The sequence below is a fragment of the Chiroxiphia lanceolata genome, chromosome 6 (genome assembly GCF_009829145.1).
Source record: "Chiroxiphia lanceolata isolate bChiLan1 chromosome 6, bChiLan1.pri, whole genome shotgun sequence".
Taxonomy (NCBI): Eukaryota; Metazoa; Chordata; class Aves; order Passeriformes; family Pipridae; genus Chiroxiphia; species Chiroxiphia lanceolata.
In genome coordinates, this window is record NC_045642.1 from 22,695,569 (window position 1) to 22,713,639 (window position 18,071).

An 18,071-nucleotide genomic window follows, 5' to 3' on the forward strand; every position below is an offset into this window, starting at 1 on the left:
CGCAGCCGTGACCCCCCGCGGAGCCGGGAGCGCTCCCGGCGCGGTCCCGGCCCCAGGCATTCCCGGGCTTCTCGCCGCTGCAGGCGCAGCCCCAGTTATCAGTGAGTCTGCGATTTTTCACATCCCGCCACTCCCGACCCGGCCGCGTTCCCTTCCTGCTGAAAGTAGGAAAGAAACGGTGGCGTGTGTGCTCTGTGCAGAAGCACACGCGCGCCCTGTGCTGCGGTAGTCTTGTGGGTTTAGCCAAAATGTCTTATTTTGATAGCGGGCTGCGCCTCACGTTCAGTAAGCGGCTTGAAAGAGTCGATAAGCGTTTCATGTTTGGGCTTTTTCTTAGTTGCTTGGCTCCCTCTTTGTTGGAAGGGGAACAGCAGCAGAAATTCACTTTCGTGTCAGATCTTACGGCTTCCCTCTGGAGCGGAAGAGTTAGCAGCTGTAGCAGGCAGTGTGGCCTTCCCCCCGTAAAAAAGTGTGGAGAAATGAGCGTCCATTAATATCACCTTCCTTGGTGAGGATTTTTAGTCGGGTCTCCTAACAAAATGCATTATGGACCTCGGACAGGTGGAACAGACTTTCTCTGCAGGAAGCTTTTGCTGTGTTTATGGTTCTGGGGCACTTCGGCCATCTGTGTAGATTGAGGCATTCACACGCCCTAGTTAATCATAAATTAATGAATGACAATACTCCAGTGCTCTCTCATCTCCTTTCCCCACTTAATGCAGTGGGGGAGTGGTGCGAGTATGTGATAATGGCCTGGAAGCATCCATATGTGTGTACTGATTGTATGTTATAAAATTTGGGTCAAGTGTTCATTTGGATTATTGCATGAAAAGCAGCTGTGGCTTGAAAAAAAAATAATTAGATAAAATGGCTTGAAAATCTGATTAGCTAAATTCAGTACTGATTTTAAGAAATGGCATTTTATGGTGTCAGCTAACTGATGGTACAGGTAGGAGCTTTCACTGTACCATTGCCATGCAGTAGGCTTTTCTGTTACAGATCCAAATGCTTTCTAAGTGTGAGCATTCCCATGTTCCCTGTATAAAGTTTTCAAGGCCTGTTGTTGACGTGATAAAACAATATCTGTGGAATAATTTCTCTTACCTGTATGGTCAAAATAAAACCACCCATTTCAAGCAAGGAAACTTGAATTATAAATATGGTATTACTTGGAATATCAGGAGCTGGCTTCTTCAGTAGCTGGAACATAATGCTGCTAAGTGTCCAGTGAGTTTTTTGTAATAAGATGGTGTTTTGGCATCTGTTACTTTCATCTCCCTGGCTCTTATACTTAAATTTGTGAATAAGAAAATTAGACTTAAATTTGTGGTTATTGCCATTGCCAGCCCTACCAGTACATTTTAGTTTCATTTTTTCCACTTAGTTGTGTTTTGGGGAATGAGGAGGACAAGTTTTACAGTGAACTTGAATGTTGTTTTAAATGCCAAAATATAGTAGTGGTTCAATAGTTAGCAGCAAAAATGGCAGATAATCTCCACTGTCCAGCAATAGGAAAGAATTGTCATTGTCCACTATACACTACTCTACGCTCGTGCAGTCATACCTTGAGTTCTAGGTGCAGTTTGGGTGCCTCATTGTAAGGTCATCAAACTATTAGACTGTGTCTGGAGGAAGGCAACCAATAAGGTCTCAAAGGTAAGACTTAGGAGAAGCAGCTGAGGTCACTTGGCTTGTTCAGCTTAGAGAAGTCTAGGGAGACCTCATCACAGCCTAAAACTTCCTTAAGGGTGGCAGTGCATGAGGAGTTGCTGATCTCCTCTCTTGGCGATCAGTGAGAGAACACGAGGAAACGGAATGAAGCTGTGCCATGGGAAGTTCATACTGGACTTTAGGAAAAGGTTCTTCACAGAGAGGGTGGTCAGTCATTGGAACAGGCTCCCCAGGGAAGTGGTCATGGCACAAAACCTGCCAGAGTTGAAGCAGCATCTGGGCAGCACTGGGAGGATTCATAATTGATTAAAAGTTCATCGGTAGAACCTCAGTATTCCAAAATATATGAGCTATCCTTCTCCTAATACCAAGACTTTATTAACAAGACACAAGCCTAGAACATCCCTGCAGAGTATCCTTTTGCTTTAATTTTTCGGAATATTCTTAATTAATTTGGTATTTATCATGAGAACTCATTGGTCCATTCCCACTTGAGATACTCTAGGATTCATTGGTAATGGGAGCCTCTGCATGTTACATGCTCCAGGGCCCTCACCACCTCGAATGGGCTTTGCTGGCCTTGAAACCAAGGACAGAAAGCTAAAGCAAGTACCTCCACATGGGTACCTGGTGGAGGGAGATAATTGCACCCCTCGCCCTGTTGGCTCCAGCCTTGCTGCTGCAGCCCTGGATGCAGTTGGCTGCCTCAGCTGCAAGGGCACGCTGCTGGCTCACCACCAGCTTTTTCCCCACCAGAACCTAAACACTATTTCTGGAAAGCTGTTTTCCATTCAGCCCCAGCCTTTCCTGCTGCATGGAGCTATATCACCCTATGAGTTTGTTCTTGACGTTGTTGACTTCATAAGGTAGGTCCTTGTCAACCCATTTCTCCATCCCTTTCTCTAACTGCAGCCCCTCCTTCCACCATGGTCACCCCACATTTGCAGAGGACACCATGCTTGTTGAGGTTCCTTTTATTTGCTGTCATTACCAAAGAGGGTTTTTTCACTATCATTAGTGAAGGCCTGTCTCAGTAAAGACTGATATTGATCCCCAAAGGATGCTGCTGGTGGTCAGCCACTGTTGGACTTTGCACGGTTGATCACAGTGCTTCCAGCACAGCAGTCTCTGACTGCAACTGGCCACTGGTAGCGAAGAGTGGGTGGTATTAATTATTCAGTTTTGGAAATACTGGCATTCTCAAAGTCTGAAGCACATTTTTAAAGATTGTCAACTTTTTAGAGAGGTACAGGCTTAGTTTTCACTTGGACTCCCACAGTTAATCTGAACGAAGCCTGTATAATTAAGCAGTAGGAAAAACTTAATGGATTGTAAGACCCAGACATTCCCACTGCTAAAGGAGCCACTAGCTATGGATATGCAGATAAGCACAAGTGGTAACTGACTTCCTTGTAGCTTCTGGTTTACTCTACTGTGAGTTTTGTTTTCTGTGTTACCAAAGTGCACTATGGATGAGGAGCTGAAAGGAGGAGTTACAGATCCTGACCTATATGCAATATATAATATCTGGAATAGTTTGAGGGAACAAGGGTGAGAATATTTTATGGTTTTGACCTAAAATCTCTCTCAGGTGTTTCTCCTTATAGTACAGCAAGGGTGCGGGCATTTATTGTGAGACTACATTCAAGTGAGATTGACTTTTCTGTGACATTGCAGTACCTGGGCTGAGACTTGAGTTCCTGGTGTTACAAACAACCTGGCAGCAGTAGCAAAGTTAACACAGATTGAACAATTTTCCATCTATCAGCAAGCTTCCATCTAGTAACAGGAGTGCTTGCTAAGCAGGCACTGCTGTTCCAGTTCCTACTGAGCATTTCTGACGATGAAACAAATTAATTCCTAGCAGTACATGTAACACTTCAAAGTCTCAGCCATCAAGAGAAAAGCCATGAAGCTGTATCTGTTACTCTAGTAGCTGGTTTTCAGATCAAAGACATAATTCTCTGGATCAGTTCATGTTCTTCTTTTACTCTGAGTCCACCTTCAAATGTATGTTCCTGCAGACAGGGGCTGAGTAATCATCTCTCTTTAATGAGATTATAGCTACTCGGTGCACATGTTTATAAGCCTTTTCATTTCACAACTCACAGTATAAAGTTCAGGCTAATATATAACTGATTTTAGACAGTGCTTATCTGCCAGTGGGGAAACTCATCTCTACAGAAATACTAGTGTACTTAAAGAGAAGAGAGAAACTTGGCGTAAAGAGAGGACAGACAGTTGACAGATTAAATGCAGTGCAGGATACAGTTTCAGTGGTCATTCATGGCTTTAATGGTGGGGACCACCTGCTACCATGACTCAGAGACCTGGCATACCAGAGCTGAGGTAGGATCTTTCTAGAGATCCCTTGATGGAGGTGATTGAAGCTGAGCAAGCTTGTGGAGACTCAAAGGACTGCCTTTGTGTGGACTACTGTAAACACTGAAAGCGTTAGTTCAGCATAATTAAACTAAAAGAAGCTGAGAAACCTTCCAGGCAGATGGTCCAAAGCAGGATTGGGAAAGTGTTCTGGCAGATTCTGGCAAGGAATCTGAGTTGACAAAAAGTTGTTTTGGTTTTAATGTGTTGTCATGTGTTTTGAAGTCCATTAGAGATGATCTGGAGAGGAGAGCGAATGGGCAATGCTGGTTAGCCTGCTGGGGCTAGGACAACCGGACGCTCAGTACATGCAGCATCTGAATTTCTGCAGTGCAGTAGTGGCTTAGTGCAGTAGAGAGGGGGGACAGTACCTGACAGTTGTTCGTGTGGTTGCAGATTTGAATGCAAGTGGACCTCAAGTAGGAGAAAGGCAGATTGATTCATGGGTGGCTTTCGAGTTGGTTAATGCGTTTATCTGCCGTCTCAGTGCACATATATGCTGACAGGTTGAGATGAGAACAGTGGTCCATATACTCAAGAATATAGGAAAAGCAGCCATCCAAATCTGAGGAAAGCTGAAAATCCAGTAAAGCTGAAAATCTAGTGCAGCCAAATAAAAATCTATTTGATGCTTACAAAAGCATTTTCTGTGGTATATTAAGCAGTCACTCAGTCCCGTCTTGAAATGAAAGGTGGATGTTTGCTTTGCTCTTTCTATAAAAGGTTAGTTTGCTTGGCTGTATGACCTCTTTCTTGACTGAATTTCTTATACTTCCAAGTCTGTTGTGTGCTAAGCAAAAGAAAAAAAAACAAACCAAAACCCTGTTTATTTTTACTGAAGTGTGTCAGGTAGCATGCCTTGCCCAAACACACCTAGGCTGGAGGTTGTTTTGAGTGTTCTGTAGTTCATCAGATGTCATCTAACCCCAGGGTGATGAGCTGAAGCAGGATAGTTTTGAGACATAGGTCAGCTTATCCTCAGGAAAAGGGAAACTTTTTCTGATTTAGAGCTTCTCTTGATCACCAAAGGACTGTAGGACTTAGGCCTTCATCTAGTGGGAAAAATAGTAATTTAAATAAAAAAACCCAAAACCTCCTCACTTTAAATTTTCTGCCTTTTCATAAGTGTGTAAGAAAATTTTGAACCTGAACGTTTTGGATGTTGAATGCCTGAGATGTTTAACGTCCTTGTCCCAAATGGGGACCTAGAGCCGCACTTCACCAGCGCTGCCTGCTCACAGGGGAGCACAGCCTACATATTTCTGTGTCACTGTGAGCGTCACGACTAGATCTGAATCTGATAAAAATAGGCCTTGTGGTAGCCTGTATGTGGTGTGCAGTCAGATATGCAAATTTTTCATTTGTTGGGGCAGTGGTGGAGAAGAAGTAGCTTTCACTGTTCTCAACTCAGCAGTGAAAGATTTGCATCTGAGTGGAAGAGCAAAGAGGTAGATCCGAAGGGCTGCTGAAATACAGCTGTTGGTGGCCATGCCCCTCACACCTGCTGCAATCTAGCAGGTAATCTTATGCCAGGTTTCGACTGCTGACAGAAAAGCTTAGTGCAAAAACATCTGTATTTAGCCCAGCATAGTCATATGTGCTGAGTGGTTCAGTTTTTAAGTCCAGAATGCCCTAGTGGTGGCTCTGACCTTGTGTAGGCATGTCATGCTCATTCCTCCACTCCTGATGTTTTCTTGCAGCCTTGTCCCTCCAGGCACAGTGTGCTCCCAGGTTCTATTTCTTTTAGCATCTCACACTTTGATTTCCTGGCCTCTCATCTGTTTCTGTTGCTTTTAAAATAAGGGTAGGACAAACTGACTAGATGATATGAATCAACTGTTCAAACTGATTATTCTGTGGTGAAAGTGTTCATGGTGCCTGGCGTGCCTTTGTCATATTGTGAGCTTCACAGCTAAAGGGTAGCCTAGAAGTGGCCCGAGCACATGTCTATATGAAGATGCCATCAAGCCCAAAGGAGCAAAGTCAGCAAGACTGTGAAATCCACTGTTATTTCATATAGCTGCTTGCTTTAAAAAATACGTCTCTGGATAAAGTAATTCCCTCAAAGTTCAACCAAAAAAAAATTAATGGGTTTTCTGTTGTTCATTTGTTGAATTTGTTGTGTAAGTCTACTACTAGTTTACCTGTCTGTATTTTCAACGTTAGAACATTTAATAATTTTTAGGATTTGGCAGTGAACAGGCATCGAGAACCAGTCTGCCTTATGAAAAAAATGTACTTGTTCATTACAGTTGTGTATGAGTATAATCTCTCCATCTCTTGATTTGATTCAACTGGCATCTGGTTTGCTACTGAAGAATATAAACCTTACCTAGAATATACAAGTTGGAAACTTGTACCCTTAAGTATGACCAACAACACGTTGCAGACGTGGTGTTACAAGTCCTGTTTTCCTTTGATGTGTTTAGATCTGTTCTCTACGATATTCATAGCTGGTGTGATCTCAGTTGAATATTCAATAATACTGCAACTTTGTTAGGTTTTTTTATGTTCGAAGTGCCCCAAGTGTTTAAAATTTCTGGTTTTTTTCTGTAGCACAGCTAGTATTAATAATATCAAAACACCTAGTGCTGTTTGTTAACAGGTTCTGCAGCTCCAAGCTTTTAATGGCTGAATACTTCTTATAAAAACTCATTTCAACATCATTTTTCTGTGTGAATTTTTCAGTGACATCCCTTGGAAGAAGTATCTTTTGACTTTGCCTACTCATCATTTGAATGAGTCAAAGAACTTATTTTCCAGTTTCGTAGCTTGTCTCGCACTGAAACCCATACAGATTTTTTTTGTGGCTTCCTCCAGAAATGCCATGAAGTATGGTGTTGGAGTGTAAAGTATCAAGACAGCAAGAATATACCAAAAGACAAGCACCAGTTTTCAGATCGTTTGCTCACACTCGAAATTGCAAGGAGTTGCAGCCTGTTGGAGTGGGAATTGCCTTCATTTCCTACAGTGACATAAGATCCACTGACTATAAAACAAACCTATAAACAAATACGGGGAGCGCACTTTTCTGTACGCCATCATTTGATGTAGTGTGTTTTTCAGCTTCTTTCTGTAGTAATCTGCCTTCTGCATGCAGTATAAAGCTTTTAGGATGTGAAGAGGTACTAACAGCTCTTCCGATTTTGATGTGCCTGTACCTCAGTTAACAGGGGGATTTCCACAGTACTTTAAAAAAAAGCCTTGCCTAAAAATAGGTGACTGAAGCATCCTTTGACCCTCATTTTAAAATTTAATTCCTGGTGCAATATAACTGATTGTCAGAAAAATGTACTGGAAGGTTCGACAAAACTTACAAGTCTAACTATTCAGAGATTTTGATATATGCAGGTAACATAGGAGAGTATAGACTTCAAGGTTTGATTCAACTCTGATGTCTTTTCTTGTTACATAAATTCTGTGTGTTTCTTGCTGCATCAGATTCTCGGTGTACTTTGTGACTGAATAAATTTGAACTGTGCTTTATAGAGAAACTTTCACCTTTGGGCAAAGTGGAACAGAGAACACTTATTCTGAAAGTGTTTTACTGGCAGGCTTTCTGCAGCGTAGCTACAGTAGCCATCAAAGGTTCAAAGAAAGCTTTTCAGCACTATTTTTTTCCTTGTTTACTGTGTTTGAATTGAAGTCAGATTCTTGCATTTCAGGCACTTCATCTTGAATGTCACAGTTTCAGCACTTTGGAGTAAGAGTAAATCAATGTGGTGCTTTGCCATCAGTCTAACACACTTTGAGTTAAAATGATGTCAGCACACCATGCTTCCCACTTATCTTTACCACTGTTGCTGCTCTTACCTTTGCTGTGCAGGTTACGTGGATTTTATATTGTTGTTTGCTACCTACTTGCTGTGCTAAATTCTTCATGAGGTGTCATTATTACCCTCAATGGCAAACACAGTATTGGTGCTCTTCACAATTGAGTACATCAACCTTGCCTTTTTCCGGCTGTAGACATGGCTGGCAGTGTAAAGAAAATGTGTTTGATCTAGGAAGGGATGTTGTAAAAGCTTGGATAACGAACCATAAGTCTTGGCAGTATTGCTGGCTGGGCCTGAGAGGAATAAGTTTCAGTTCAAAAGCCATCTGTCTATCACTACAGAGTGGGATGATGAAGTGCTCACCTGAGGCCAGCTCAGACTAGCCTGCTGATCTGGCTGAAAACTTAGTGTTTAATCTTTTATTTTTTCAGCTGAATTAGTTGGCCTCTTTCTCAGTAGAGCTATAATATTACAGATACCAAGAAAAGGGAGGATTCCCCTATATGGCAGCAGGCCGATTTTTTTGGATCAATCTAAACAGATCAGAAATTTTTGGTTTAAATTCTATGATATTCTTAAGTTTGAGCACCCTCTTCCTCCAGCCAGTGCCTCTTGAAGGCCAGTTGGCATTGTTTCCTCATTTGCAGGCATGATATCATAAGATCTCCTGCATTTTTTTTAAGAATCTGTTTTCCTTTGTGTCATATAGTATTTTTTGTAGATCTGAATGCTTTTTATTTCCTTAGTTACTGTTTTGTAGTGCCTTCATACTGTAAATGTATAAACTGAAGAGTATAAGAACTAATAGAGTATTTTCGGTTCACTTTTACAAGCTGCCATCAGTGCTCTGAATACACTGGATGTGCTGGCTCAAATAGCCTCTGCAAACCTTGCATTATTGTCTGGTGTAGCTGCTTAGTTTTTCATTCAAATTATTTTTTCCAAAAATATTGCACATAAAATGCATTTTTATTTGTAGGAGCTAATAATAGTCTTTGATAATTTCTTGAAGTGGTCTTGAATTTTCAGACTCAGAAATGATCAAATGGAAATAAATGTAAGGTTGGATTTACTACTGTTGTGGGTTGACCTTGGCTGGATTCTGAGTGCCCATCAAAGTTGCTCTATCACTCCCCTCCTCAGCTGCACAGAGGAGAGAAAATATAACAGAAGGCTCAAGGATTTAGATAAGGACAGGGAGAGATCACTCACCAGTTACCATCACAGGCAGAACAGACTCAACTTGGGGAAATTAGTTTAATTTATTACAAATCAAATCAGAGTAGTGTATCAAGAAATCCAACCAAATTTTAAAAACACCTTCTCCCAACCCATCCCTTCTTCCCAGACTTAACCTTATTTCTGATTCTCTACCTTCTCCCCTCGGTGGCACAGTGGGATGGGGAATGGGGTTGTGGTCAGTTCATCACACATTGGTTTTACCACTACTTCCTCCTCTGGGGAGAACTCCTTCCCTGCTCCAATGTCATGTCCCTCCCACAGGGTACAGTCCTCCATGCACTTCTTCAGTGTGGTTCCTTCCCACAGGCTCTTACAAACTGCTCCAGTGTGGTGTCCCTCCCACAAGATGCAGTCCTTCAGGAACAGGCTTCTCCAGTGTGGGTTCCCTGTGGGGCCACAGATCCTACTAGCAACCCTGATACACTGTGGACTTTCCGTGGGTTCACAGCCTCCTTTGGGCATCGACCTGCTCTGGTGTGAGGTCCACCATAGGCTGCTGAGATATCTCTGCTCCATGATGTGCTGCAGGGGTACAGCCTGCCTCACCATGGTCTTTGGAACAGGCTGCAGCGGAATCTCTGCTCCAGTGCCTGGAGCGCCTTCTCCTACTCCTTCTCCACTGACCTTTGTATCTACAGAGCTGTTTCTCTCACATGTTCTCAGTTCTCTCTTCTCTGGCTGCAGTTACTTCTGTACAATAACTTTTTTTCCTTCTTGACTATGTTGCCCCAGAGATGCTACCACAGGCACTGATGGGCTCGGCCTTGACCAGCAGCGGGTCCGTCTTGGCGCTGGCTGGAGTCGGCTCTGTCCGACATAGGGGAGGCTTTGGCAGCTTCTCACAGAAGTGACTCCTGTAGCCCCTGGCTATGAAGACCTTGCCATACGAACCCAATACAACTACTAAACTTCTGGGTTAAGAGCTTTGTGTTTCACACTGGTAAAGTTAACTTTCTACAAGGTTGAAGGGTTCTATGCTATTATTAGAAAGTGCTTATTTGCTGGTGACAAACTGAGGTCTGATGTGGAAGTGAAAATATGAAGCCTAAATTAAAATACTCTTAACTCGAGATGGGTGGATTGACGTAACTTTATGAATGAATTTGAAATTGGATTGCTTCTTGATTGTTGCTACCACTTTGATTTCTGCTACCAGGTAATAGTTGATGGGAGTATGATACTTGTTGCATTCTTTTCTGTCAACCCATACACACTGAGTTGGTAACATATCACTCCAAGTTCCCGTACGCTAAATTCAGACCTAGCTCTCATGAGACTGTCTTATCAAAAGTTAAAAACAGAAGCTGTCCCTGAATATCATTCTGTTTCTGACTGAATTATGAGCCAAGATCCTTAATCTTGCAGAGTAAAGCTCTCTAATTGGTGACACCTGCATAACTTTCTGCAAAAAATTGCTCCCCAGATGCAGTTTGTCACTGAAAGTGGAGCTGATAATTAACTTTGCTCTCAGTGACTGTGTAGTATCATGCAAGCAGCCTTTAGATGTCAGATGTACAGTGGTGTTTTGGAATGGGTGATGAAGTGCTTTAAATACAGTAAAACTTTCCCTTATTTTCTTTGCAAATTCGTCTCTTATTCATTTGCACATAGCACAGTAGTTTCTCTAGCAAATGAGGCATGAACAAGTGCTACATTCAGTGCATAACTCTGTTTTTGTATGCAGCCAGTTCAAAGTGAGGTGGGGCTCATAGGAGGAAATACGAGATACGACTATAAATAAAATATTGTAGATTTTGATACTTCAACTAACAAAATCGCTAGATTTTTTTTATATGGTATTTTCTGTGCTTCTCTGGATCATAGCAGATACTTGGTCATCCTTTATTGGCAACAGTTGAATCCATGATCTCCAAAGTGTAAAAATGGACTGGTGTCAGTAGCACCTATTATTTTCTATTCGTCTATTTCTATTTTCTAAAATTAGTTAAATGTAAGTATTTGGACTGTGTAGGTAGCCCCTGCCAAAATGGCTCCATAATAAAAGAAGCACTGAGGCTTTTGACTTGGAAAGGAATACTTTGCCAAATTTAGCCAAAACCACCCTTAGGGTTTAATAAAAGGAACAAGTGTTTATGTCTCAGAGGACAAGGCCCTTACTCAGTCAGGAGTTGAACGCAGACTTTATAGTCAGTAGTACAAAGAAAGTAGATATGAGCTTACTTGACCCACAAGTGAGAGAATACAGCCCAAGGCTTAGTCTGTTGACAGGACACATTACAATGACCATGAAATTTACTGTGTCCTGCTGGAGATGCAGTTTTCTGCAATAAGAGAGAGTCACAGAAGTGTGTCCAGGTTGTTTGGAAAGTTGACAAAAAATGAAGAGCTGGAGCTCAGAAGGTTCTGCATATGTATGTATGGCAAACTTTTCCATTACATTGCAATGTCACCAAGTTTTCACAGATGTCATGGGGATGGACAGCCCATGTAGTTGTATCAGTGCTAACATACAGGTAAGTGTTTACATCTGTATGCAGTAGCTAGTTCTGTATCCTGAAAGGTTGAATGGAAACTGAGCAAATCCGGGAACATCCTGGTGTAGATCATCTTACTATACCAGTCCTGTTAAAAATGTGAGATCTTGCTGTCTTTGTCAGCTTGTCATCTTTTCATCCTGTAGCCACATTCTCTTGTCCATTTCCTTGTTTCTGTTCTCATGCTCATTGAGCCTTCATGAACTAATTTAGTTTACTAGTTCAGATAAAGCAATCAAAAGAGGGTTATGTGCTGTTCAGCTCCTGAGTTTGGGTTAGCTCACAGCAGAGCCTGGTGGGCACCAGAGCTGGTGTGCAGCCAGTGTCCTGGTATCACACTGACAGATTGAAGGAAACAGGGCTGGAAGCCTGGAAGTGAGCCTTTCGTCTTTGGTGAGCCTTTGCATCGGCTCCGCTGCTCATCCACCTTCTCGACTGTAGTGACTTTCCCCCACCCGGTCACACAGCAGGATTGATTTGGCATAAGGACAAGGCTGGGGTGTTTGGAGTGCAGTGCTGTGGCTTATTGAGCCCAGCTAGGCCTCAGAGTGAGCCTGATGTGTAACTGCTCTTGTCTGGGACGTACCTCTAATGCTGCTCTATTGAGCTGCGAACTCCTGTACAAAACTCTGGAAGTGCAGCACAGTCTTCGGTAGCAGAGCATTCAGTCTTCTCCTGATTCCCTACTGATTTTGTTCCTTTACTTATTAATTCTGAAGGCAATAGAACTTAATGCTAGGCTGCTGTGTTAAATTAGTTGCACAGAGGAGTTGAAGCTGAAGTACTTTATACCTATTGAGGCACACAGTAGAGGAATTTTAAAGTTAGAAAACTTTTTGTGATTGCAGTCTAAGGTATCTAGTATTTCAGCAGTAATGTTTGTTGTGAGAAATTTACTTGCCTCTTATGCTTAGAACTTGTGTGTCTGAATAAACTAAAATTAAAGCATGGTTTGAATTGGATTCTCAAATAACTGTTTTTTGAAGTACAGATTTTAATTATGGACATATTATGAATGCTGACTGGACAGAAAATCTTTGAACAGACAAACTAATTGAATGAACATAACTGCCTTCCTTTTAAAATCACTCTAATTAGGAGAATGTTTTACATGATGGACTGTTAAAATTTCTTGCAGGTGGATTCACCAATGAACTTGAGAAACCCTCATGATTTGGTAATACTAATGAGACAAGAAACAACAGTTAACTACCTCAAAGAACTGGAGGTAAAGCACAATATTAAGTACTAACTAATTTCTGAAAATACAGATTTTTTTTTTCCACAATCTTTATAGTGATAGTTTTAGATGCGGAAAGGAATTCACTGTTGGCAAAATTCTGCTTCAATGAAAGGATGAAAATTCTTCAGAGATCAAGAATTTTTTGCCCCAAGTCTGCTTAACTGGTCTCCAATTGCATCATTCTCTGTTGTTAGCCATAAATCCTAACATTTTTAAGGAAAGTCATTCAGATACTAGATTCTGTTGTACTGTATTTCAGTAGAGTACAGAGCAGGTCACCTCTGGTTTAATTGGGGCTCATTTATTATTGGAAAAGGGTCTGAGACCCTTTTGAAAAGGTCCTTAATGAACTTTGAGCTGATAAACTGAAGTTTAAATATAAAAGGGATCAGGCAAAAAAACAGCTCACAGCCCTTCAGGCCGTGCACTCCTTTCTCTCTTGTGCCAGCTTTGGTTTTGTCAAATTAGCATAACAAGCTAACTGTAAAGTTAGATGAGCACCAGAGGTAGCTTTAGGTGAATGGAAGAAGTGGAAGGGAGCAACACAAGCAGGACTGCCCCTTCTGTGACTGTATTCAGCCAGTCTTTCTCATTAAGGTATGATGTGGTAATGAACATTTTAGCTGTGGGGCATGGGTTGGGGATTTGGAAGTTGCTAATGTCCAACTTGCACATACAAATGACTTTCAGCAGAAGTTATATTGTAAGTTCCTGTACAAGTTTCTATTACTTCTAGTTTATATCTGTATTGTTGCAGAGTAGCATGCAATCAAATGTGTATGGCTAAAACTGCGATTTTTTTTTCTATTATTATTCACATGTATAGATTCATATGATATTTAATGTGTTTTCAGTTTGCACATCTAGGTGAGAATTAAATGCAGCTTACTGTACTGGAACAGATCATTAATCTGTGTGATCTATACCTGTGAGCTTTATGGGGCAAAAGGTAGCTCCCAAGGCACAGCATAAACTATGTATGGAAATTAGTCTCAATTCTTGCATTTGCCTGCCACCTGGGTTGTACTTAGCACACTGAATGCTTAAGATGATGATTTTGTTTACAATCTCTACTATTAGTTCCATGAGGTCTTACAGTGAAGGAAAAGGGTCCGAATATTTAAAAGTTGACATACTGTTAGCAGCTATTTCTTCTTTTCCTAAACAGACTACCATAAACTCGGAATGTTATTAGCCCTCCTTTTACGTACAACAGAAGAAATTATTATAGTTGTATTATCTCTAATGAAAGCATTTACATTCCATCCAAGTCCAAAAATATGCTGCAGATGTTTTAAAAGATAGGAAAATATTCCCAAAATTTAATGAGTTTTTTAGATTTTTTTCAAATGAACTTTGTTGTAAGGAAAAAGTTGTACTGTTGAACTCTTAGCAACTGTAGAGTTTGCTTTCATAAGTATATATTCTTCTGTTTCCTTCTCTTTCCCTACAGAAACAGTTAGTTGCTCAAAAGATTCATATAGAGGAAAATGAGGACAGAGACACAGGGCTGGAACAAAGGCATAACAAAGAGGATCCAGACTGCATTAAAGCAAAGGTGCCCCTGGGGGACCTAGATCTGTATGATGGCACATACATCACCTTAGAGAGCAAAGATATCCGGTAATAAGATGCTTATATTCTAAGATTTTTACTGAATTAAAAAAAAATACCTCTAAATGAAAGTAAAAAGAACAATACTAACACAGACTGATCTTTAGATGACAGTTTAATTTTTTTGTGTTACTGTGGAATAAAATTGAAACAACATCTGTTACTAGTTGTGAACAGTTACAACACAAACAGTTTCCCTCAAACAGTCCATGTTAGCCTTACCCTGAAACCTTTCCTTTCTCTTCTGAGTTCTACCACTGTTACTCTGTACTGATGTGACCAGACATGTAAATTAAAGTGAAAGGCATCATGTAGAAGGGGGTTGAATTTACCTGAGTGTGTTTTCAGTGTTTGAGATAGACACACTTATTTTAGTGGGAACTGCCTTGACTTAAATTTGAATGAAATTCAGTTGATTACTAAGCTGTTGAACCTTCTGGTTATATTTTGTCCCCTGTGTTTAGAAAGTAAAGGATGAGCAGACAGTCTCCTTGACATTTGACATCATTGGTAATTCATCTGCAGGGCTCACTGTCTTGGTTTTGTAGTTTCATTTTTATAACATAGTCATATGAATACTTGAAGTGGGAAAAGATCAGTTTTATCCTCATATACCTTCATTTGGACTTCTCACCAATATTTGGGATTGGTTTGTTTGTTTCATGGAAGAGTCTTCTAATCTGCATGCAGTGCCATTGGCCTGGCAGATAGAGCATTAATCATAGCAGTGATACACTAGGTTGACACTTAGACATTTTGGAGGCTATCCAAATGTTGATGTTTTCTCTAAAGCCAACAAATTTATTTACTTTATCCTATAGTGACGACATCCTGGTACAACTGAAATCTGAGAAGACATCAGAAATAGTCTGATGTGCTCAAACAGGGGATTTTTGTAATGATTAAATCAGAGTACTCTCTCTGTCAACTGCAATACTGTTTCTTATGAACTTCAGCAATATTTTAATCTGGAGTCTGTTATATTATGTCTTTAGCCCTGAAGACTATATAGACACAAAGTCCCCAGTGCCTCCAGACCTGCAGCAGCCAGACTGTACAAAAGTTCTAGATCTTCCATACAGTATTCATGCTTTTCAGCACTTACGGGTAAGTGAGCAAATGCAAGTATGTGTTTTTTCCCCATTAGGAAGAGGAATAGAAAACCCTTACTGGTGGTTCTCAGTCAAGGTTACAAGGTATTGTAATCTTTCAAGACTATTTCACTTTTTTTTTTTAAACTACAGTTGTGCCTTGATTAAAGTACCTGCTTATAGGAGGACATATACAGTTTCTCTTTTATTATTGTTTACTGTACTTTAGAGGACATTTTTTGGAAAATGGAGTATTTTGTGTTCATAACACATTTCATCAGCAAATTGGTAGCTTTTGTTGGAACTACTACTAACTTGTTAATTGTTTCTCTGGTTGAAAATTGGAGCGTGCTGAACAGGGTTGTTTAAATGTATGACAATTCAGGATCAGAAAATGGTTTGCAGGTTTGTCAGTAGCTCCTAACATACTTGACCATCTGTTTGGTATCTGAATGCCAAGCCCTAACCCAGGGGGTGAGATAACTGTTCTTTCAGCTGCTTTAGGAAAGCTACAGTGGAAGAGTGGTGCAAAAACTGGGTTTGTGAACAGCATGATATGAGCAAATTTTCTAATGCAGATGCAGCTTTAGCAGTTACATCTTGATATTTATTTCATTACAAGTCTTTTCATCTACAAATAAGGATTTTCTTACCGAAAAAAACAGGAAGTGAAGTCTTATTATCTCTATTCTTGGGTCTGAATGTATTTTTGAAAGAAGGACATTTGTTCATGGGGAGGGAAGAAAGAGAAGAAGTGTAGGGATACTTTCATTGTGTGCATGTAACCTGATAAACATGATTTAAGTGCTTCAGTGGAAATCAGTAGGTACCGGATACATCTACCAGAAGTGAATATTTCTCTGTAGCACTCACAAGCGGCGACTGCTTTTGGCTGCTTCTAATATTTGCTTATCTGACATACTCATAATTCTTTCAATTGCTAAAGATCCTGAAAGGATGATAAGATCATAAATAACCAAGCTGTACATTTTCCCAAGAGTCATGCTTTTGTTTGTATTTCTCTACTCTTAGTTAAAGTGTCAGCAAAATACCTGTATTTAATTTTTATTTTAGGGTGTCCAAGAAAGAGTTAATCTTTCTGCACCCCTTTTACCTAAAGAAGATCCAATCTTCACATACTTATCACGGAGGCTGGGAAGAAGTATAGAGGAAATAGGCCATCGTATTTATGACGGGCTAATGAAGGTATGAAACTGAAATCTTACTGAATGCACAAAAAGAGTGCTAGAAAAGTCTCAGAAGATTAGATACACCTCATACATGCAATCAGATCCAGTACTAGCTTTGTACATATATTTTTGGTTTACATTTCAGTTTCAAAAGGGAGACTAAAACCATTTTCTGCTAGGCAAGCAGAGATAGGAGAAAGCATCAGCAAAACAAGTAAATAAATACTTATTGTCATCTTTATTGACTTATGTAGTTATGTTGTCTGGCAAGCCACATTCATTGCTCTGTCAAGACAATAAGAGCTTTTAAACAAAAGTACAGGTACTTAAAAGAACAAAGAAGAAACAACAGTACTGAAATGTGTATGTTTTTATTAAATGCCTTCCTGCAAAATCTAGGAATTCTCATTGAACCCCATTAAATTGCTGGTGCTCAAACTACTGTCACCTCTCATTTCATCTCATTTCAAATTTTTACCTGCCTGAAAGGCAGAAGTCGTGTTTCTTTAATACATTTGTATGCTAGTTCATTCTTCCTAAACAGTCACAACTGTTGCCAAATGGCAGCTTTCCAGTGGAAGAGGATAACTTAGAGCAGCTGAGCACCAGCTTTTAATCCCATAGTAATTAAAGCCTGATTAACCTTTTAGTTCATGTTTTAGTAGTTAGTACAGTTCATGTGTTTCTCTTTACTGCAGAACTCTTCTTCCTGGGTACTCTATAATATGGCTTCTTTTTACTGGCGAATAAAGAATGAGCCATACCAAGTAGTAGAATGTGCCATGCGTGCCCTTCATTTTTCTTCAAGGTAAGGATTGCTAATAAGGATTTCTTTTCAGATTGCTTTTCTAGTTATCCTAATTAATAAACAGGTTTTGGTTTCTAAGACTGTGTACTAATGAGTAATCCATGTTACTTATTCTTGGTCTCTGTGTTCTGTACTAGGCATATATATAGTTGAGATGTTTTCCTTAAATGATATATTTTGATGCGTGACTGACAACTGACTGTGTCCTTATGCACAATTCTTTTACAATTTGACCCTCCTTTAATGTCCATTTTTGCTTCTTTTTTGTATTCTTTTAGGCAAAATAAAGATATTGCACTGGTAAATTTGGCAAATATTCTGCACCGGGCTCACTTCTCTGCAGATGCAGCTATTGTGGTTCATGCAGCTCTGGATTACAGTGACTTCTTTACCAGCTATTACACTTTGGGAAATATATACGCAGTAAATACAATCTTATTTTCCAAGACTTGAAGAAAATTGAATATTACTTAATTTTTTTGACTTGACTTGTAATGCTTTACTCTTTTACAGTGTGTCTTGAGTTCGACATGATTTCATGCTTAATGTTTAAGATTCT

At 40.2% G+C, this 18,071-nt stretch overlaps 1 protein-coding gene across 1 annotated transcript in view; it reads left to right on the forward strand.

The window, feature by feature from the left end:
• TTC17 (tetratricopeptide repeat domain 17) overlaps positions 1 to 18,071 on the forward strand; it is a 55,507-nt gene that overhangs the window by 664 nt on the left and 36,772 nt on the right. The window contains exons 2-7 of the mRNA XM_032692517.1: positions 12,705 to 12,794; positions 14,263 to 14,432; positions 15,419 to 15,530; positions 16,589 to 16,720; positions 17,403 to 17,512; positions 17,791 to 17,935. Of these exons, the coding sequence (XP_032548408.1) occupies positions 12,705 to 12,794; positions 14,263 to 14,432; positions 15,419 to 15,530; positions 16,589 to 16,720; positions 17,403 to 17,512; positions 17,791 to 17,935 (759 nt within the window). The remainder of the gene's footprint in view (positions 1 to 12,704; positions 12,795 to 14,262; positions 14,433 to 15,418; positions 15,531 to 16,588; positions 16,721 to 17,402; positions 17,513 to 17,790; positions 17,936 to 18,071) is intronic.